General features: G+C 40.5%; 3 protein-coding genes and 1 long non-coding RNA gene across 11 annotated transcripts; 2 read left to right on the top strand and 2 right to left on the bottom strand.

The window, feature by feature from the left end:
* Positions 1–842: 842 nt before the first annotated feature.
* gucd1 (guanylyl cyclase domain containing 1) lies at positions 843–4,036 on the top strand. 2 transcript variants are annotated; one of them, XM_068311131.1, is made up of 6 exons: positions 843–1,141; positions 1,243–1,324; positions 1,440–1,605; positions 1,856–1,947; positions 2,027–2,268; positions 2,735–4,036. In XM_068311131.1, the coding sequence occupies exons 1-6, from the start codon at positions 1,135–1,137 to the stop codon at positions 2,824–2,826; spliced, it is 681 nt and encodes a 226-aa protein (XP_068167232.1). In that variant the 5' UTR covers positions 843–1,134; the 3' UTR covers positions 2,827–4,036. The 2 variants fall into 2 exon arrangements, with proteins under 2 accessions (XP_068167232.1, XP_068167231.1); XM_068311130.1 differs by having other exon boundaries at positions 1,240–1,324.
* A 225-nt stretch (positions 4,037–4,261) lies between these two features.
* Positions 4,262–10,026, bottom strand: upb1 (ureidopropionase, beta). Of its 2 annotated transcripts, none has more exons than XM_068309757.1 (11): positions 9,947–10,026; positions 8,638–9,441; positions 7,276–7,447; positions 7,085–7,172; positions 6,910–7,004; positions 6,681–6,839; positions 6,314–6,483; positions 6,146–6,227; positions 5,050–5,092; positions 4,795–4,949; positions 4,262–4,506 (listed from the first exon to the last, which is right to left on the bottom strand). In XM_068309757.1, exons 2-11 carry the CDS (start codon positions 8,739–8,741, stop codon positions 4,423–4,425), a joined length of 1,152 nt encoding a protein of 383 aa, XP_068165858.1. In that variant the 5' UTR covers positions 8,742–9,441; positions 9,947–10,026; the 3' UTR covers positions 4,262–4,422. The 2 variants fall into 2 exon arrangements, with proteins under 2 accessions (XP_068165858.1, XP_068165866.1); XM_068309765.1 differs by having other exon boundaries at positions 9,395–9,441; positions 9,947–9,995.
* On the top strand, positions 8,721–19,645 carry LOC137591641 (uncharacterized). 6 transcript variants are annotated; one of them, XR_011034691.1, is made up of 3 exons: positions 8,721–8,857; positions 10,859–11,005; positions 19,146–19,645. It is a non-coding gene; the product is annotated as an uncharacterized lncRNA (long non-coding RNA). The 6 variants fall into 6 exon arrangements; XR_011034695.1 differs by having other exon boundaries at positions 8,729–8,857; positions 10,873–11,005; XR_011034697.1 differs by lacking the exon at positions 8,721–8,857 and adding an exon at positions 10,070–10,209 and having other exon boundaries at positions 10,873–11,005.
* On the bottom strand, positions 14,839–19,150 carry adora2aa (adenosine A2a receptor a). Its single transcript, XM_068309745.1, has 2 exons — positions 18,547–19,150; positions 14,839–16,376 (listed from the first exon to the last, which is right to left on the bottom strand). Exons 1-2 carry the CDS (start codon positions 18,882–18,884, stop codon positions 15,383–15,385), a joined length of 1,332 nt encoding a protein of 443 aa, XP_068165846.1. The 5' UTR covers positions 18,885–19,150; the 3' UTR covers positions 14,839–15,382.
* Positions 19,646–21,920: the final 2,275 nt, after the last annotated feature.

The raw sequence follows: 21,920 nt of genomic DNA, 5'->3' as shown, positions 1-21,920 counted from the left end.
ACATTAAGTGAACAAATATTGTAATATTACCAGCTGCTCTACCAAAGCATGAGGCCACCTGGACATGTGTGGTTTATCAAAGTGGTAGTGGTATATATCCTAATGCATTAAATTTATAACATGGCCATAATGTCTTTGTGATATTATCATGTAACATTTACTTAGTGTATTTTTGGTGCTGTGGATCAGTTTAAAAGGACTGCAATGATCAAAAGTGGTTATAAAATTCAGTGAGTGACTTCCACACTCCCCACTGAGGATGTTTATAAGATCTAGAAAGTTAATACTTTGTATAAGTTGATTAAACCTCTTCACATGATGTTTTAGGTGACAATCCCACCAAACAAGTCAGAAGGGTTATCACTAGAGGGCATACCTGCACAATTGGCTATGAAAACATAGTTGAATGTTGTTGATCTGGATGGTTTTTTTTTGTTTCACACCAAATTGTACACAAACACAGACAGAAACCCCAAAAAATGCCTGAATGTTTTCATCAAGATCCATTCATTCATAAATTTAATAAAATACTAAAACATTACAATATTGTAATAATAAAAAAAATAAAGGAAGAAAGACAAAAGCCTGGATCCAACAGTGCAGTTCTGTGCCAAAATTTATTTGGTTTTATTGTGATCCAAGAACAATGCTGCCACCAAATTTCATCTCAATTTATTTTGCAGTTTGTTGGGGGGTTTTTTTTCTGTAAGTTATTAAATAAAGAAAGAACACACAGCCCTTCTATCTGGTAGATGTAATGATTCATCCCAACCGCAGGGGGGCAGAACACCTCCAGGTGACATCAACCACAACGACCCTCCCAGTCTGCCGCCATGCAGCAGCGAGGAAGAAGAAGGCTCCTGTGGATAGAACCACGGAAGCAAAAAGAGCTGCAATACAGTTGTTGTTTTTAATCCTTCATTTTAAATTTCTAAATGTTGATTGATGGTGTTGTGTGTCGTGGAGCTATGATCGATGTGACACCGCTAACCGTCCAGCTGGGTATATTTTAAGTTGGGCAACTGGTTTGTCCCCGCGGACCGATGAGGACACTCACCCCGGGTTCAAATGCTGTAAGGAGGACCGGACGGCGTGTGTTGCGTTAGCTAGTTCCCTAAGACGGCATACAACAGAATGACGGGTGAGTGCTGCTAAGAACCTGCATAGGAGTCAAGCTAACATGGGTGTCGTGGAGTGCTCACAGTTTTCAGATGACTCACAACACGCCTGGTTTTCTAGAAGATGCCGTCCTGCTGAGTGTGCCTGTGATCAAGCAGCAGTACCACTGGGACTGCGGCTTAGCCTGCTCCAGGATGGTGCTGAAGTAAGGGCAGAACTTATATGTGGCTGTGTGACTTTACAGGGAAATGTGCTTTAAAAGCTGCAGTCATCACTTTCTGATGGTTTCTTTAGCTCAGATAGTCTGTCCTGTGTTACAGATACCTACATCCAGTCAGCGATGAGGAGTTTGAGAGAGTCTGCTGGGACCTGAAGCAGACGGAGAGTGTGTGGACTATTGACCTGGCCTATCTCATGTGCCATTTAGGAATCAAACACTGCTTTTGCACACAGACTCTTGGTGTTGACAAGGGCTTCAAGAATCAGGTACCTATCAGAAACGAAGCCAGTGGTTTGGGACCTTTAGGGATTTCCAGTGAGTTCTAAGCAAGAGGGCGGTAATACCGTAGTTATGATTGCAACAGACTGAGGTCCGTATTTTGGTAATGGATGTCATACACTGTCTGGTCAGTGTAAGGAACCTTGAGCTCTTAGAGGACCACTAGCCTGAGCCGCTGTCTGTTTTGCTGATGATGTTGTTTTTCTTGATCTTTATTGTTTTTGTTACACTTTTCAGTCATTTTATAAGAAACATTTCGACACAGAAGAAGACAGAGTAAATGAACTCTTCCTTAAAGCGGATAGCAAGGGTGTGGTGGTGAACAAATGGTGAGTTTGTTAATAATTATTTACCAGGAAACTTCTACCTTCAACAAGACAACCCTGAAACACACTTGTTTATCCACAGTTCTGTAACAGTTCGGGAAATCGAGTGTCATCTGGAACATGGACACGTCGCCATAGTGCTGGTCAATGCTGTCATCTTGACATGTGAACTCTGCTCATCACCTGCCAAATACTGTTGCTTCCTACCTGTGGGACAGAAGTGTTTCTGCAGGAAACCAGAGTACCAGGGTCACTTTGTGGTTGTGTGTGGCTTCAACAGGACACGTGGGTGTATTTTCTACAACAACCCTGCTTATTCTGACCGTGAGTATACCCTAAACACAGGTGAAAGCAGTATTATATGACTAAAAACATCAATTCTGACTAATGTTTGTAAATTTAAATAAATGGATTGTTTGAGCTGTCAAACAAATAACCCACTGGGGCCTGAAGGTTTCTGGTGTGGCGTCAGCTGCAGTCAACATGTTGGAGTTCAGACATGGATCTCTTATGTAAATACAAGCCTAAAAAGGAACTGAATGTTGCCAGTTTCTCTTGTGAGAATGGCATTCAGAGGGTAGTATGTTGCATTGTAAACAAATTTTACAAACAAAGCTATTATTCAGTAGTAAAAATGAATAATTTTTCACTAATATCATTTTGGTCTTTTAAGATTTAAATATTAGCAGCAGTCTGCAAATGATGATAGACTGGTTTTGAGGTCATTAGCATTAAATAAGTGAGCGGTGCGTCCTCTCGGAGCTGACCTCTGTGTTTCTGTGTTGCTCAGGAGTTTGCTGTACGAGCATCAGTAACTTCGAGGAGGCCTGGCGGAGCTACGGGACAGACGAGGACATCCTGTTCATCTTCAGGGAGAGTTGATGCACAGTGACGATGGGCTGTTCCTCAGCCCATCAGTGTAGTCACATGATGCTGCGTCTGGACAGTGTTGGACCAATGGCTCCTCCTGCTGTTGCCGCCGTCTCACAGCAATGCAGTTGCAAAATTCACTGTTTTCAATCTACAGTGAACGATTCGTGAAGGAGAAACCACTGCATTTCAGTCAGAGATGAACTCTTTAAGTTAGCTCAAATGAGTTTTATTGTGTCTTTGGTGAACTGTAATGACTGGTTGTTGTGAATATTTGGCGCTATTGAAACCTCAAAGTGTAAGATGAGTATTTATCATTTTCACATGGAAGGAAATGTGGCGTTCCAGACACAATAGGATTAGGAGGAGATAATGGCTGATATTGCCATAATAAACTAAATGCAGTTTATTTTTCTTGCTGTATATATGAAGCCTTGACGCTAATTCTATTTTAAATATAAACCTCTTAACTTATGGGTAATTTTAATTGCGATGATGCATTCTATAAACAGGGAAACCAGTAATTAGTGTTTTTGAGAGTCTCAGGTAACTTGTGCCCAAGATGTGACATTCACATCAAGTGGGACTAATTCAATGCAATACTCCAAAGTACGTCTGCAGAGGAACGTGGACAGTGGTTTGCCTCACTGTGGGAAACACCAGTTTCATTAGTTTACCAGAACAAACCGCTGGTGTCGGGCAGAATGTTGGATCAATGAATGCTTTGTTGGACTGCTGTGATTGTTTAGCAGTGCGTAGGTGTTAGTCTTTATGTTGTTACGTGTTTAAAAACAGTGAAGTTCAGGTAAAACCATCCATGTGCTTCGGTAACATTTTTAATTTTAGTGTTATGTATGTTTTCTAGACCCAATCTAGACCCAGTTATATGTTATTTAAATGAAACGGTTCTGAACAGACTCGTTACACCACAAACATTATTTTGTATTAAATGCAGAGTGGAATTTATAATATGCTGTGATTAAATAATTTTAACATATGCCCTTTGGGATTATTTTCCCACACATACACTGACTGGAGTGACACAACATATCAAGCTGTCTTTTTTTGTTTTCCCAAAATATCAATATAGGATTTTCACTTTATCAAGTCGATGGGTCTGTGTATTCTCTGGTTCTCAGTTATTACATCCATCCATCTATTTCCTTGTAGAAGAGACGACTGTAATCGTCAACAGCCGTTTCTTCTGCTTAGCAGGTCACTGGTGTTGCTGGACACTCATACTTACCGCCAATTTAGAACCGATCACATACATTTTTTGGGGGTGGGAGGAAGCCAGAGGACCCGGAGAGAACCCAGAGAGACGGGAAGAACTCAAACCTGAAACCTGTGAGACAACATCACTCCCTCTTGCGCAAATTAGACCTTTATGTGTAACCTTACCCAGTATATCATTGACTTTGTGACACAATGACATTTCTACCACTGCTGAAAGAATTATAGCATTTTTTTTATTGGCACCCATCGGTGTAGTGACCACAGAAGAGGGAAATCCAAGCTTCTGTCAAATATTCAATTATAAAATGTAAATACAGATTTTAAACAGGAAGACCTGATTTCACACTCATAGAATGATGGATTAATCAACATCTACTCCTTCACTATGTTGGGTTTGAAGTCATGTCTGACAGCCTTGGTAAGTTCCTCTGCATACTCAGCATAGCGGCCTGTCATCTGCAAACAAAGGAGCGTTGATCAGGTCTAACTAGCCCACGGAGAAGAGACTGTTTTTAAGGGTCCACCATTGTCAACAAACATTCATAGCAGCAGTTCCTTTTGTTTCGAACCACTATTGTGGTTCAAAAAAACCTTTTCTCTGGCTCAAATTTTATGTATACCATTGTCCAATAATATTAAAGTTTTTCTAAAATCCCAATTTAATGAATTGTATCACCTGCAGCATAGACTGTATTGGGAATCATTTAATCAGATTCTACAATTAATCAGCTTATATTTCTATACCTTAAAACTCCATTTGTCACTGATTTGTCTGTTCAGATTCAGATCCATTTCCACCACCAGCAGTCCGTCACGGGTTCTAGAGAGCCCCGGGGTGCGGCTGCCATCAGGACCCGCCACATAGCTCGATCCATAGAAGTGTCCAAAGTCATGGTGAGCTGCAAAAATAATAAGAGCTGTCAGAGTAACGGCTCCTCACTGACACACGTGGAGAATGTAAAATAAAGCTTTCTCAGCTTTAAGAAATACATATTTTACCTTTTTTTCCATCCCCAGAGGTGAATTCACTTTTGAAATGTTCCTGATTGAAAAGTTTGCATTAGTGACACAAGCTTCAACAGCAGCCACAGGTGCATCTCAAAAAATTTAAATATCGGGAAAGTTCAGTCAAAAACTATGAAACTCGAATGAGTTTCTTTCAATTTCTCACATTTAAAGTGACAAAAAATGTACATACAAAATCTGGTATGTGAAAATATTTGAAAATTTCATCAGTCAAAAGAATAAACGGATTCATAAAACAGAAAAGTCAAATGAAAGCATGTTCAATGATGTACTCAATATTCTGTCAGGTCTCCTTTTGCTTGAATGAATGCATCATTTTTAGCAACTTTGCTCATGACAATAACCCGTAGATTCTGAGGTCAGTTGAGTTGACCCGACAATCAAGCCCATAATATCAGGACCAGGTAGACACTAGAGTGCGTCTCTGGAGGGTTCTGTTGGCTTTCTGTCAGTTATGTCGATTACACGCTATATAAATAAAAGGTTGATTGATTGATTGATTGATTGATTGATTGATAGATGGGTGTGTTGACTTAAGATGTGATAAAACACAGCGGACCAAAAACAAGTAGGTGACATGGATCCCAAATGACTGACTGTAGAACTTCACTCTGGACTTCAAGCTGCTTTGATTGTCTGCGTCTTCAGACTCCGGGACCTTTATTTCCAAATGAAAAGTTAAATGTACTTTAATCTGAAAAGAGGACATGTTCTTCAATCAGCTTTCTGTCATCTTTTCAAGTTTGCAGTCATTCCTGCTGATTGTGCACCTTTTCCTATCACACTTTGTTCTTTCAATAGATTTCCATGAATATGCTCTGATACCATTCAGCGATGATCTTCTGTGGCTTCCCTTCATGTGTTTCATGTAACCCTGTGATAAACTGGTGACTTGTCCAGAGTTCTCTTCCTTCCCAGTGTCAGCTGGGATAGGCTGACAGTTTGTCTGACATCTGTTTGTATGTTTGAGTTGGTGAACATCTCTGTACCTGGGTGTCGAGGTCACAATGAGCAATCATAAAACTATATATGCTGTCATCTAGTTTTATAATTATAGACACTGACTTACCGTTCCAACACGGTTGATTGCACAAGTAAAACAGTGGTTGGCTATCGCTGCATTCCTGGCTTCTATAGACCACATGGGCTCACTGGAGAGAAGAGATGACATCACCAAACAGAACAGCATGACAATAACACTACCAGGTCAATAACACACACTCCATTATGTCCTTACCTGAGAGCTCCGACAGTAGCTGAGGGGTTGAAGATGATCTCAGCTCCGTTCATGCTGTACATGAACCAGTTCAGAGGGTGATGGCGGCCGTAGCAGATGTTCACAGCTATCTTCCCAAACTGTGTGTGGAACACTGTGTGGCCAGAGTCTCCCTCCATATAGTATGTAGACTGAGTATGAAACAGACATAGTGGTCACAGCAGCTCAGTTCAAGCAGTCAGCTCACCTCCTGAGCACTGCCGAGGCGCCATCGAGCGAGGCACCATTGAGCGAGGCACCATTGAGCGAGGCAACTAACTAATTACCCTTCGGGGTTCAATATAGTATATAAAATAATTTTTTTTGATGTAATAGGAAGAACTCTAACCTCATTAAAGTCTCCAATCCTGGGAATGTGGTTTTTCCTGCTCTTTCCCATTACATTCCCAGAGTTAGATATCACCACTGCTGTGTTCCACAGAGTCTGGTGCAGCTCCTCTCGCTCCAGAATCGGAGAGATAATGACCATGTTGTATTTCTTGGCCAGCTGATGACAGAATTCTACTGTTATTGGGCTTGTTTGTTTGGTGCCCCACTTCAGACCTCCATCATCTCACCTCTTGGCAGAAGCGGGTGGTGTTTCCCTCTTCAGCAGACTCTGCAAACTCTGTCCACGGTTCTTTCTCGCGGGTGCAGAAAGCGAAGGGCATGGCTGTTGAAGGCAAGAGGCAGGTTTTGTCTATGTTACTGGCACAGATACGTTATGAAATTGTGACTCCTCCAAGCACTCACTCCATGTTTCCTGAAGACAGATGATGTTCACGCCACACATAGCTGCTACCTCAATGATTTCACCGATCCGACTATGCAGAGCATTGACCTGCGGAATTATACATTACCAGTTAACAAATGCACAACATCTACATCTATCTCTGTCCTCCTACATGCATGTTGCAACTTTTAAGTTGTGTTTTATTCCATACCTGGTCCAGGATGGGGGCGTCAGTGGGCAGAACAATGTGGTTTTGAATGAGTCCCACACGGACCCTTCTGGACGGCCTCAGCTGTTCCTGCACAGCTTGGAACCTGTAGCCCTTCAGCTCAAACTTGCGCTCTGAGGCAGCATCCACAGCACATGATGGCAGGTCCAGCTTCCTGCAACAAAGAAGACTTTTCACACAGTGGACACCCAAAGGAAAGGAAGAACAGATTTTCGTTGTGATTGCACATCGACTTGATCTTTATAAATGCCCAACAAGCCCTGCAGTTCTTTATCTGCTCTTTGTTTTGCTTTCAACACTTGAAATTACAAAACCATGTTCCCTTGCTGCCCAACATATAACAATCTCTTACAGTCAAAACTGTAAAGGTAGTCAAAGTTAAATTCACAGGTCATTAGTTGATATATTTAACTGTATATGAGTCGTGAGTATTGCACTAAAAATAATGCTGGTTTTGTTCGACAGTAATTAATGAATGGAAATCATATAGTGCAGGTTAATCAATGCATAAAACATTGCAAGTTTCAGCTCTAGTTTGTCCTGCCCATCTTCTTACAGAGAATTATTCATCATTTTGGAGATTAATAAAAAATATGAAACTTAAATCCATCCGGTACAGACTGTATGGAATAAAATGTACGACCTTTGTTCACTCTGTTGACATTCTTCTTCTGGCGTGACCCATATCGGACCGCAGTGATCTATAATCTCATACCAACAAGCATGCTGATGAACAATAAAACATGTATTTCAGACAGAACTCAGAGAGCACAAAGACAAGACATTTCTTCCAGAGTACACATCCCAGTTTTATGTGTCTTCTCAATTTAGATTTGTGTAATCCTGTTCAGTCAAACTGACAAATGCAGCCAAATATCTGACCTTCTTACTCCCTGATTCAGGCATGATAAGGCTGAGAGCAAGAAGGACAAAACACGATGTTTTGTACATTAAATGTACAACCTCTTCCTTACTGACGAAACAGTACCAGCATGTCCACTGTGTTTGTGTTCCTACATCACCCGGACAAACAAGTTTTTTTCCACCACAGCCTAAAACGAGATTAAGAAATAGTCGAATCCAACACTGCTCTTATCGTCTGAAGGAACTCACCTGAGTCACTTCTAACCAACACTAATGTTTTTCTGTCATTCATTTTTCTAGAGGTCAGGGCTGCTGCTGCCTGCAGAGGGGAAGAGGTCTTCTTCAGACCGGTTCATGTTGGTGTTTGAACACCTGTGACCAAAGTCCAGCCAGCACCACAATCATTGACCGGGGGCAGATGGAACGGACTCTGAATAATGATCTCTATTATAATCACAGACGTCTGTCGTGTTTACTCACTCTAATTCGCTCCCGAATAGCAGCCGCTTCACCTCCCTGAGCTGGTCCTCCAGCAGGTGCGTCTCCAGACACTCCTCCATCGACTCAAACTCGCTGGCGGACATCGCTGCACCTTCTCCGGCCCGCTGGGGAGTGATCGCCGCCTCTTGCAGCCCTGCGTTCTATAAACTCTGACGCAACTGAACTGTTTCTGACCTCTGACCCAGCAGCTGCTCAACAAGTAAGGCAGGATCACTGATTAACCCTTTGTGTCCCGCGGTGTGTTTTAATGAACTTGGGGTAAAGGAAGAATAATGAACACATTTCTTCCTGAGTTTCTGGGATTCTTTTGTAAATTGTGATTTCTCTAGCTAAGACAAACACATCCTGTTGTGTAGGAAAACTCAAACCTAAAAACTGGGACGATATTCTTGTCAGAAAAATGTTTAATGAGGTAATAATTCAAATGAGCGGGAAGATTTCCATCAGATAAAAATCGATGTTTCTCATCGATCCATGAGGAAAAATTACATTAAATGACGTTCCAAAAAATAGTCGGATTTTTCATTGTAGATTTATTGTGGACTACAATGAAGAATCGCAGCACTTTTGTGGATATTGGCCTCATCTCCTACAACTCATATTACAAAAAAGAAGTTTTTCCTTTTTAGCTGATAGTTGTCTGTACTTAGACTTTGTTGTTTAGAAAGAACTTCTTTTTTTTGTCCTGTTACTTTTTGCTCCTGGACTGTTTGCTCCTCTGTCTCCCCCCTCTGACCTTTGCTGCTTGGTCCTTGTCCGGGTCCGACAGCCTCCGCAGCAGTTCTGCAACAGAAGAATTAAACTAGTTTTCAGTCTACAGTACAGGCAAACCTCGTTTTCCGACCACAATTCGTCCCAGAAGGCTGTTCGAATACCAATTTGTTCGAATTCCAAATACATTTTTCCCATTACAAATAATATAAATGGCCTTAATCCGTTCCAAGACGCTAGAAAACGACCTTTTTTCAACATGATATCCATCCATTTTCTGCCGCTGTATCCGCGTACTATATGTTATTTCATAATGCCATTTATATATCAAATTGTATAGTAATGAAACATATCAAAGAAATGTACAAAAGAAAGACGCAAACATGAGAAAGAAAGAAAAAAAAAACATCGACGTACGAGTTACTGTCATCTTTTGGACAAAAGTTTACGGTACCGTAACTGGTATCAAAGGCAATGGAACGTAAATTAAGTGAAAAATTATTGAATACAGTAAACTAAAATAAAAAGCGCATGACAGTTAAAGCATAAGAACAATAAAGATAAGAATTTTTTTTACCTTTGTGGTGGTGTGAGGTGGCATATGTTAAGTACGATCCTGTGATGCTCTTATTTTGGCACTTCCTGTTGTACCCGGAAGTAAATGTAATAACCTTGTTCTATTAGCTGCAACATGCGTCATGTGCCACTGTTTAATTGTGTGTTCAGGTGAGCGTAGCGGGCTCCGGTTCAATAGAGAGAAAAACTTATTTCGTTCCGCCTACCATCCGCCTACCATTCACCACGCAGATTCCGGATGAGCAAGTCTGGTATCGTAACAGCGTACGTGAATGTTGGAGAGGGAGAGGAGGAGGATGGATGTTACTGCGTTTGTTTCGCGACTTCAAAATTTTGTTCGATTTCTGAGACAAAAAAAAATTCCGAATTTTTTGTTCGAATTCCGATTTTTTTCGATGCCTAAAGCATTCAAAAACCAAGGTATGCTTGTATAGTCAACCCTCGGTTTTCAAACATCCGTTCCAGAAGGCTGTTCGAAATCCGAAACTATTTTTCCCATTATAATTAATGTAAATAATTTTAGTCCGTTCCAAGTCTAAAAAACAACTTTTTCTAAGTTTTTAAAAAAAACTATTTTACACCATAAACTGCACTGTATACTGTTTACCATAAATAAAAAGGGGTAGAAATAGACACTGTTTTATTTTAATAAAAGATAACCTATCGAACTTTGAACACGAATACGCTACGGAGGAAGCATCCTGGGCAGTTTGCTCGGCTCCCAAGTGAGTTGCGTTCAGGTATGCTCGGGTTCTTTCCGTTTGGTCGAGAGCCGAATTTTGGTCGAGTTCAGATATGTAAAATTCTCGGATTTTCTGGTCGAAAACCGATTTGGTCGAGAACAGAAGCGTTCGAAAACCGAGGTTTGACTGTACTTCAAACTTATTATGTGACTTTATTTATCATGGCCAAGGCTTTGACCAACAGGCGGCGCCATAGAGCCAGATTGTGTCGCTCGCCACTGGAGTACATTACCTGTCAGCTCTGGATGGCTCTGGTTGAAGTCGCTTAGAAGAGGAGCGTACTTCTGATCTCCATGACCTTCGTCTCCTGATGGGAGGTAATGTCATCTCTGCATTACTTTAAAAAGCCGAAATACTGTTCACTGAACCAGCAACGCAAAAGATTTAATGGAGTATAAAAAGATTATATCATATCATCATAGGATCTTCCATCCTATCCTATGCTCAACACTGTCTAAAATAAACATGCTTTTCCAAAACAGGATTGCACATGCGATGATTTGTATAAACTGCAGTTTGTTAGCTATCTTCCAAATATTAGAAATCCAAACTTGGAATCACTAATCAGGCCACAGGTTCTGAACTAGATGGGAATTTGAAATGTGGACTCACGGTGGACTCGCAGGAGAATGTAGTGTCGTCTTTCTTCAAGTACGCTGCTGGCCAGAGCCATGCTTTGCTGCCTCCCCTCCAGACTCATCAGTCTACCGCTGCTATCCATCAGCTCCACACACTCTGCAGGAAAATTCAGATTTTACACTTCACATGAAATTCTTTCTAATAGTCTGATTTTAATTTTGTAGTGGAAACTGAATAGTTTCGCTGTTGGTTGTTTTTACTATACCTTTATCATCCAGCCCACACCTCTCCTTTAGGTGACTGATGAAGCTAAGCAGCTTACAGTTAAGATTTAACATTTCCATCTTGTTGTCTGTCAAAACAAAGAAAATACAATTGTACATCAAATCCTGCGGTTTAATTGCTTCATAATAGGTGTTGAGTGTTTTGTCCCGACATCAACACTTTCTTTTATAAGAGTAAATGCGAACCCCCACATAAAACAGACCCTGAAAAACATTTGTTTAACAGTTAAAATAATCCTTCCTTGAGGCCAGATTGAATCCTGCTCTGCATGACATATGTTTAAATGAAGACCAGAGTGAAATAAGTCAGCTCTCCTTACCTCCAAACAGGACAGTAACAAACATTTTTTGGTCCTGGTTGCATTAAGCTCCACCAGCACTAGCTCTGGCAGTAGTTAAGAGGCACTGACAAGTTAGGACTGAGTATAAACTGTAACAATAGAGGTTGCTGCTGCGGTCGTTTGGGACAAAGCAAGAGGCTGACCGAGCTGGCTGACATGCGCCTCCTTTGCATCATTCTCCTCCTCCTCCTCCTCCTCCTCCTCCTCGTCTTCTTTTCACAGCCAAAGCCTTTAAAATGAGGAGACAAGGGTCGGCTGTTGCTTGTATCCATGGAGTCTCGACGCAGACAGACTCTCCCTTTACGAGTGTTAGATGGTGATGTCAACTATGAAAAAAATGAGCTGAATCTGTGGGACAGCCATGCAAAGATAATTTAACAAGAAACCTGAATAATTATAGATAATGTACAGTTATAGGTTCCAGTGGTGTTAAAACAACAGTTCAGTAAATTGTGTTGTGTTGAATAGTCAGTGCATTTTTTAGAATTAACAACTTCCTTCGAGTGTCTTTAATCAGTCTCATTGTGATAATAGCAGTACATTGAATGACCACACAGCAGTAGTGTTTATCACAGCAGAGGAAACTTCCCTTACAGCAGAGAATCATCACTGTCAGAACTTCAAACTAGTAGTCTCCCAGTATAAGAGGAACCTTATGAAACAAAAGTCTATAGGGTTGAGGTACACAAGCATTTGCTGATTGGTTGATCACATTGGTTGACCAAAACATAGACAAGTGTTCAAGACATTTTTGCTGTTGGTTGCTGAGAGATGCTGCTATGCCAACATGCATCTGGCTTACGTCAGTTTTAGATTCCTGTTGACTGACAGAATGCAACAAAATATTAAAAAACTAGTTCCCATGTTCCACTGAAAGGCAGAGAGATGTGCTACCATTAGCACCTAGCTCATGACCATAGTAGGTTATTAAACAGCATTGGTATACAGTCAGAGATGATGCTGACTAAAGCTAATGAAAAAGGAGTTTAAATCTGCAGTGACGGATCTGGAGAGTTTTAGCAACTTTGTGTCATCTGAATCAATTCACCATGACGGCATCTGAATGGATATCTGACACATTTAAAGCTCAACATTTTCCATTTCACTTGACTCTTGTCTGGTGCTGGGTGGTCTAAAGGAACAAGACACAAAGGATAAAATGATAATAAGCCACTATCTGGTAATAATAAGCTGCTGTGGAATGTCAGTTCTGTAATCGACTGGCAAAGTATTGTAATACTCTTCCTTGTCAGGAGGGGGCAGCATTTAGCTAATTGCTGTGTTCCCTCTCAGAGACCAGAGATTTCATGATTCAGGTAGGAGATGGAGACATTAATAAAAATGGGAAAATGCAAACTCAAGACTCTGACCTGGACTTGATTCTGAGCCACATGAAGGCGCTAGTATGAGTGGCAGTCCAGCAAAAACTATCTTTTGTTCAGATGTGACGGTACCAAATCCATTGTGCTTGTTCGCAGTTTGGGGTTAGGGTTGGGTTGGGGTTTTTTTGCCAGATGTATTGATGACTTATGTGCAAACGCTGAAAGTGATGCATCCTGTCAAGGAGTTCCCCATTCTGGTCAACAGAGCTAAAATCGATCTCATTTTGAATGACATATCTGTGTTAGGGATATGTTTAGGGTTAGGCTAGGCTAGGGTTGGTTTAGGCCTTTAGGAGTAGGTTTAGGTTTGGTTTAGGGGTAGGTTAGGTTTAGGGTTAGGTTAGGTTTAGGTTTGGTTTACGGTTAGGTTAAATTTAGGGTTAGGTTCAGCTTTGGTTTAGGGTTTGGTTAGATTTAGGATTAGGGTATGTCTTAGGTTTAAACTGCTCTAGAAACTAATAACAGAGAGACTAAACTATTCAGAAAGCACATGTGTGTGTATTTCTTTCAAATTCTGCCAGGATATTGACTCTGTTGACTCATCTAATCTAAGAAGGTATACTGTAATTGAATATTAGTAAATTGAGAGACTATATTGTCATTTCACATACTGTATTAGGCTACTGAGGGTAATTTTTTTTAATCATTTGGGGGGTGTTCTGCAGAATTTTTTTTCAATGTGGCTTCAAGGACAGTTGAAAAACAATGTTGTAGAACACCACATCATAACCTCCTCAGGATTACACAGGACAGTGACCCACCCCCGGTACTCAGGAGGTTTGTGTGAAAGGTCCTCCGTAGTGCTTTTCAAAAGAAGTGGGCCGTTTAGCCTGTAGCCTGAATTCACTGGGGAGCTGTGGTAAAAGCTGGGAAAATAAGGAATCTAAAGATAGTTTGAATGCTTCACCAACTACTTCTCGGACCGAGTGAACCAGATCTGATAAGAAACGCGGTGTCTTCTGAAGAAAATCCAGTTCCAAGCAGATACTGAGATGTTCCTGAGATACTGAATGACATATACAAGCAATGGTTTGGTTGCTGGTAAATGCAAATGTAGTGAGCACACTTTGGAAATGTAAGTTTATTAAAAGAAAGAGGTGTTAGCCTGCTGGTGACGAGGTACATTTACATGAATATTACTAAGCTAACAGGCCAGTCACGTCACATAGAGTAAGAAGAAGAAATTTACATGTCAACATTACATCATTGGGAGATTTTCTTTTTAAAATGTGAAATATTAAATTAACCAGTGCGATATGGTGAAAGTAGTCTTCATGTTATTAGTCCAGTTAGAGACAGTGTGATGCCTGGAAGAAGCAATAACAGAATGGGACATGAATCTGTTCCATCAAGGTAAAAAGTGATGCAAAAGAGGGATGTGAAAAATGAATAAAGCTTCTGCTTGTCAGTGTAAACTTTGCTAAGCGAGTTGGTTTCATTTTCTGTGTACCTTTCAGGTCCTCAGGATGGAGCAAATGTGTTCACTGTGCAAATTGTGGTGCATTTCTGCATTAGAAAAAATCATCTGCACATGATTCATGGCAGTGGTACAAGGTGAAATCCATCAGAGTGCATTCATCCCTGAAAAAATGAATAAATAATCAGTTTTTGTCTTCAGCCTTCGGCCCATTCAGGCCACAGACTTGAAACGTAATCACACTCACGATCAGTTTGTCCTTAAACAAAGAGACAAATCTTGTAAGCTATTGTCCATCCTTTCTGTGGCTGACGCGACATCTCTGAACATGTGTCACTAGTCAAAGTACATTTACACTGAACTCTTTTTTTGCAATGAAGGAGACATTGAGAGTTATTCTTTCCTGAAAAGACTAAAGGTGAGTGAAGCGTCTGCACCTTTAGAGAGAACATTCATTCTGCTGATCTGGATCTAGGATTGTACAAATGAATATCCTCTTCTTACTACTAGGATTTTTGTAGCCTCTTAGTCTGGTTTAAATTCACTGAACAGTTGATGGTTAAGGAGATTGAAGACATTTCAGTGACATTCATTGTCTACTCTGATGACAGTGCTCCCATTTCCATTGGGGTTCAGAACATACCCCGATCCTTTAAGAGGGGCTACTGGGCTCCTGCTTCCTTCTCGCGTGTCAGGATGTCATTGCCAGATCAGTAAAACAACCCTTTCTGTTCTGCATGTTGAGCAGCGGTGTGACCTGGGCTGAGTTCTGTTTGCCCTCTGTGACCTCTGGACCAGCGCAGCCATGCTGCTGCTCCGTGTACTGTTGGTGGCGGCCTATCTGAGTCTGTGTGAGGGCCTGCATTAAGCCCATCTGAGGACAGTGGGAGATGATGACAGACAGACATGGGTGAGATACTGCTACCATGCTGCCCCCTACAGGAGAGATGTGAGCAGGGCAGTTGTAGGAGCTCTCATAGCTACTGCTGCTGTGTTCAGGGAGAAGGTCAAAGTTGTTTGTTTGTCTGTTTGTCTTGAGTCTGATAGAGTCAGTGATGTTGTTGTGAGTGGATGTTCGCACGGCGCTGCCGATCTCAAACATCTCCTGCTGGCCCAGGATGTGGCGTCGGATAATTTTGCGAAAAGTTTGCCGGAACTCCCTGATTCTGTAGGCATAAATGAAGGGATTCACCACCGAGTTGGCATGGGAGAGAATAATGGCCACATACATAATCCCGGGGGGAGGGCGAGGACACTGAGGACAGAAGAGAGTGAAGCAGTTGATGATGTGTAAAGGCAACCAGCAGACGACAAACAGTCCAACAATGATGGCCAGAGACTTTGCAGCCTGGACCTCCTTCTGCAACGTGGAGCGAGACTTTTCTCCGTGAACCTCGATCAGCTTGAGCTGGTGGCGGGCGGCCATGAAGATGCACAAGTAGATGGCCAACATCAACAGGAGTGGAATTAATACACAAGCAAAAAAGTTAAAGTAGACCATGTACTCCATGAGCACCACCTCTTCAAACAGGCACTTCATCAGGCCTGGGGGGCAGACTGTGCTGTTGGTGCTCTTTGACTGCTTGTGCCAGCCCATCATGGGGGTCAGGCCGATGACGATGGATAAAACCCAGCAGATGGCGATGATGCCTTGAGCTCTCTGGCCGGTCACCAAACTGTTGTACCTGCAGAGGAAGACGATGCCAACATTAAAGCGAAGATGTGTGTTAGACTAAAAAGTTAGATGTGGGTTTCCAAAGGGACAGATAGCTGGAAACTAGAGCAAATTATAGCAAGTATTAAGTAGTCAGGATCCCCACTAGAGACACATTTCACTGAAGAAAACCTGACACTGAGCTGATACAGATACAGTCCAGGATTTCTGGTTCCTTTATAAAATTAGGTCATTGATTGTATTTAGTTTTACTGTATAAAAAAGTTTTATTATGAAATCTATTGCTATTAATTTCCCCTACAGTTCATAAAATAAAAATAAATAAAAATCAAAAGCCTAAAACACATATATTGTAAACATAAAATACACATATAATTTAGCTAATTTTTGTTTTTTACATTGGAAATAAATCTAAAGTTTGAAGACTTAGCAGTCAAAAAGTTTTTAAAATTAATTGTAGATGTGGATCAAGATAAAAACTACAAATGATACAAGTTCCTTGACAGCAAAAGGTACCAGTCTGCTGACCGTACTAGTGCTTGATCTTTGTATGGAGAATTTTTTGTGGAAAAATATGTCATCATATTTGACATGTGCTCTGGAACCCAAATCCTCTCACCAAAAGTTCAACTTGTTATTGAGGAAACAAGAAAAAATGATGTCATGAGTAATTTGTAGACAAACTTTTGTTAAAAAAAAAAAAAAAGCTAAGCAGTTTGGAGCTTCATGTTGGAGGCAAAAAGGAAATAATAGACCAGTCGCTGCGTCAGCGTCGGACATAACAGTGCATAAAAATCCTCGGACACAATATAGGATGAATGCTCAGTGGAAGTAGTTGTCATCCTAAAAATTCAGGATAAACAAACACATCCTTTCAGGACCCCGCAAAGGAAGAGTCTATTTAGAGTGCGTCCTTAGAACAGTGTGGGAGAGCAGCTGAGACTTTTGACTTGTTTCTGTCACATTCTTAGGATGTTAAAGAGCAAAGGTTAATACTGTAAAAACACCCCCACCCACCCCTCCACCCACCCAACGCAGCATCAGTAATGAATGAAGCATCACTCTGAGGTCACAGTGAGGTCACGGCATCCCTGTTGGTGACACTAAACGTCTGAATGTATAATTTACATTAAAGATGACATTCAGTCTGTGATTTTACAGTAAAATTAGAAAATGTGACTCTGGGGGGGGGTGGTTTACCGGGACGACACAGTCTGGATAAGCCATTAGAGCCAAATTTATGTACGTAATCGTTCCAGTGGGATACAATCTCATGAGAAACGCTATTTCTTTTTAAATGTAGACCTCGTGGTTCAAATACCAGGACTTGACTGATATGTAGAGGGGAAATACTTGTAACATTAGATCGTGACTGCTGAGGATTAAAACTGATAGGACAAGCTGAGAAAAGAAAGGGAACAATAAGTTATCACACATTTAAAGAAGCACTTTCTGTTAAAGAAAATGATCTGGTTCCAACTTTCAACCACAAAAGAATCATCTGGATGTCAGCAGATTATCTTTTCCTTGCATTCTCTGATGTGATGTTACCCACTGACCCGTACTGCACAGAACTCTGTAGATATTTGATGATATTTAGACGATGAAATCCTCAAATTTGTTGCAATGCAGCAAACATTCTGGCCTCTAATGAACATTTGTCCACACAGATTTTCAAAAAGTGGTGGATTTCTCCCTTTTATACTCAATCATGGACACTATTATAAATGGACCTCTGAATGATCCAGATGATCCATCAGTCTTTTATTGCCCCATTTAAACATTGTTGAGTTGTGTTGCTGTATAAAAGTCAGAATCAGCACATATTCTAAACATCGGTGAAGTTGATGAGGTACAGCTTCAGATGCTGTATATGGACCTTGTGTTTTCAATTCAACTACATGTCAAAAAGGAAGTGAACTGGTTTATTAAGGTTTTACGAAGCCTCCCAACATTTTAGGAATCAGGATTGTAAGAAATCATTAGTAAAGAAGTTTTTCTTCTAGTTTCTAGTAGTACATTTACAATAAATGGATCTTAGCCAAAGTGAGTGAGAAGTGTTTCATATAAAAGATTTCTCATACATTAAAATTAATTTGTCTTACTCTAAAGTGGTCCTAAATTGTGAGTACAGTATGAGTTATAACTGTAAGAATTCCCCATAGTTGTGCCCCACTGACCTGAGCGGGATCTTGATGGCGATGTAGCGGTCGATAGCGATAGCCAGCAGGCTGAAGATAGAGCTCTGGGTGAGAACCAGCACAAAGCACGCGATGAACAGGCAGCCAAAAAAGTAAGAGCAGAAACCGGTGCTGATGACGATGGAGAATGGGATGGCCAAGATGCCCACGGCGATGTCGGCCACCGCCAACGACACCACGAAGAAGTTGGTGATGCTCTGCAGGTTGCTGTTGAGGCACACGGCCCAGCAGACCAGCACGTTGCCCAGCATGGAGAACACAGCGATCAGCAGCTCCAGGACGATGTAGAGGATGAAGGTGACGGTGATGTCCGGCATGGTGAGGTCACTGATGATGAGGGAGGAGGCCTCTCCTCAACGATCATAGCTGCAGCCTGGCAGTGCTGAGCTCAGCCCTCTTAACTCCAACACTTTGCAGGAACATCCAGCAGATTCCTCAGACGGTGATTCCCTCAACCTGCTCGGGTGGAAGTAAACTTTAAAATGCTTTAGATGGGGCCACCATCACTCAGAATCCATGGACAGGACATTCGCTTCCATTCTCTCCTGGTGAAATGCTCCTCTGTCCTTTCTCCTCAGGTCCTTCCCCTTTTCTCACGAACGTCTCCAGTGACTGACATGATGCCAACAACTCACAGCACTGGAGGATTACGATGCTAGAGATGGAGAGACACGGAAGTGGAAGAGAGAAGGTGGCGTTACACTAAAGAAAAACCATTTGAACAGATACACAGCTGCATCACATTTTGATATTTTAGAGCACACGTGTCAAACTCAAGGCCCCAGACCGACTAACATTACTTTGTGTGGCCCCTGAGAGCATAAAAGGTCAGTGTCTAAAAATAAATAGGTCAAGTGTATTTTGACCAAAACTACATTTCCCACAATGCAGTTATTCAGCCCATTTTAACATTGACAAAAACATTTTGAACAAAGTTTATGTCTTAACTTGTGTTTGATGTTATTTGTCTTTATTCTCTTGGATAGTTTGATCCTTGATTGATGGAGTTCTGTGGGTTTCATAACCTGACAAATTAAAAGGATTTATTTTATAAGAGAAACCAATCAAAAAACAAATTTTTTCTGTTTTACAATAATGTTTGTAACTTGAAGAAGTAATAAATACAGAGTTATTTAACATTAAGAAGTAGTTACATTTATTTTACATTATACATTATTACATTGAGTTACAATTATAAGTTACATCTGGCCTGTTATGCTGATGTGGCCCTCTGAAAATTAAAATTAATGAATATTAATTTGAAACTTAATTTTCAAAAATTTAAATTTCAATTAAAATTGAAAATTAATTGGACACTCTTGTTTTAGAGCATCACATGCTGTGTCAGACAAGTGTAAAAATAAATTTAAAATGCATTATTTACATATTAATCAATCTGAAAAGGACAGTTTGTTTGTTTACTGGGTGATACTGGTTTGTTTAATGTCATGCTGACTTTCTAGAGTTATACACTAAAAAATTAATTCAATAAATTTGCCATTGTAAGGACTAAATATTTCCCAGCACTCCCACTATAAATAACTTGACCTTAACCTTTAGATCTTGATATCTTAATAAAAGCTTTAACACTAGTCATGTTAAACTTCTCGGGAAAATATTAAATACTGACCAATTTTTTTTTAAAAAGGTCACCAAAACAATCAACACCATTCTTCTTCTTCAATGGTAGGATAAATTGCTCAAAAAGATTTGGTTCTGTGATAATAGTCATGGGACTTGGAGTTGCTGATGTCTTGTATAAACAGCCCTTCTTGACCCTGCAGAGGAGCAGTGGGAGAACAGCTACTGGAGTCTTTATCTGCGTAAAACCAATACGTAGCAGAACTCCCAATGCTTCACGGTAAGCACCGTAGCCGGGAAACATGGATTAATTTTTTGGGAACATCACAAGTGCAGCTTGAGACTGTGGTAAAAATACCAACCTTTCATTAGTGCAGTCTAATCCTGTTTCCTGCAAACTGTCTCTGACATAACGCTCCTGAAAGCCTCTTTCTCTCCTTACTGGGAGCAATGGGTTCCTACACAAATGGACATTTTTTTCCATCTGAGTCTGATTGGCTTTGGTTTGTCATTTCAGATTTCTTCTCACTTCTTTCCGAGGGTAGGGCTCGTGTCGCGTATCTCTTACAGTCATAATGATAATCTATATTTGTGTGTTAATATAAATAAAAGTCTAATTTCAATGTTAATATTCATGTGATTATTTCAATATCAAATAAATAAATAATATAGATGTCAACCCAAGTGTTTACAGACTTTAGGGTTGCTTGAATAAATATTTTTTTAATAACAATAAATCTTCAAGGTCTTAGTTTTTTAATGACCTAAACTTGGCCCTAAATGTCCAAATCACCTCACCAAACCCTAAATTAAACGCTAACTCAACCCCTAACTCAACATAGGTTGTATCTGTAACCTCTTCTTAATGACTAACTGGCACAGTTTCATTCAACACAGAGACAGAAATTACCAGATGTATCTCGTGGATAATAAAACAGAGAAGGTAACATGGATGGATATGGACATGGACAATGGCATGAAGCAAAAACACTGAGTTTCCCCTCTATTTTTGGAAATGTTATTTCAAAGTTATAGACATTTTCAGTCCATTACACTTTTTTTGTAATTCATAATAATAAATAATAAATATAGGTCCCGATCTGTTAGTGAATCCCATTGCTGTCAGGTTACCTGAACTTTACCTAGGCTTAGAAAAATTGTAATTCTCTTTGAGGGGAATGTTCTCGTGGGGAAGTCCAGTTGGTGGAGATAACAGCTGTACTGGAACTATGAGGTCTTTGCTCTCTGGGTCGGTTTTCCCCTTGAGTCAGAGTGAAACCTTTTTAGTGTGACTGAAGATTTGTTATTTCAAGGTCTATTATCATAGTTTTTTCATCCTGTTTCACGTACATATGAAGATTTTGTTGATAACTTTCCTCTCAGTCAGATAAGCGTTTTATTGCATTGTGTTGAGGTTTCATCAGCGGAGTGCTCATCTTAAACAAAAAAAATCTCAGAGGGCAACAAAGGAAATGATGGATCTCAAGAAAACTATGTATATAATGCCCCTATAACCTGCTATACATCCTTCCATAAGAGGCTGTCCTGAGTTGTGAATCCTGTGACGTGAGCACGATCTTAAAAATGGGCTTCAGTTGACATTTTTCACTTTAGGATTTGGTTCAGAAACTAGTCATTGAAGGTATCTTTACTTCCTAACACATGAATATGATATCTGATTCATAAGAGTATAATATCTTTTACAAAGCTTTAGATGTCAAACCAGCGTTTTTCCAGCATCACCAAGAAAAAAAACCTCTTCCTCTTCCTCC

This window comes from Antennarius striatus, chromosome 3 (assembly GCF_040054535.1).
Source record: "Antennarius striatus isolate MH-2024 chromosome 3, ASM4005453v1, whole genome shotgun sequence".
Lineage (NCBI taxonomy): Eukaryota > Metazoa > Chordata > Actinopteri > Lophiiformes > Antennariidae > Antennarius > Antennarius striatus.
Note: the sequence above shows the minus strand (reverse complement) of the source record. Positions and strands in the feature narration are given on the sequence as shown.

What these genes read in the sequence shown, in the direction of transcription:
- upb1 (XM_068309757.1), bottom strand. Translation starts at nt 8,741, where the DNA reads ATGTCCGCCAGCGAGTTTGAGTCGATGGAGGAGTGTCTGGAGACGCAC. An exon ending in ACGCCCCCATCCTGGACCAG is followed by an intron (nt 7,173 to 7,275) that starts GTATGGAATAAA and finishes ATAATTCCGCAG; the next exon opens with GTCAATGCTCTGCATAGTCG. An exon ending in CTCTGGGGATGGAAAAAAAG is followed by an intron (nt 4,950 to 5,049) that starts GTAAAATATGTA and finishes TTATTTTTGCAG; the next exon opens with CTCACCATGACTTTGGACAC.
- adora2aa (XM_068309745.1), bottom strand. Translation starts at nt 18,884, where the DNA reads ATGCCGGACATCACCGTCACCTTCATCCTCTACATCGTCCTGGAGCTG. An exon ending in GCCATCAAGATCCCGCTCAG is followed by an intron (nt 16,377 to 18,546) that starts GTCAGTGGGGCA and finishes CTTCCTCTGCAG; the next exon opens with GTACAACAGTTTGGTGACCG.
- gucd1 (XM_068311130.1), top strand. An exon ending in GGTGTGGTGGTGAACAAATG is followed by an intron (nt 1,948 to 2,026) that starts GTGAGTTTGTTA and finishes GTTTATCCACAG; the next exon opens with TTCTGTAACAGTTCGGGAAA. An exon ending in CAACCCTGCTTATTCTGACC is followed by an intron (nt 2,269 to 2,734) that starts GTGAGTATACCC and finishes TGTGTTGCTCAG; the next exon opens with GAGTTTGCTGTACGAGCATC.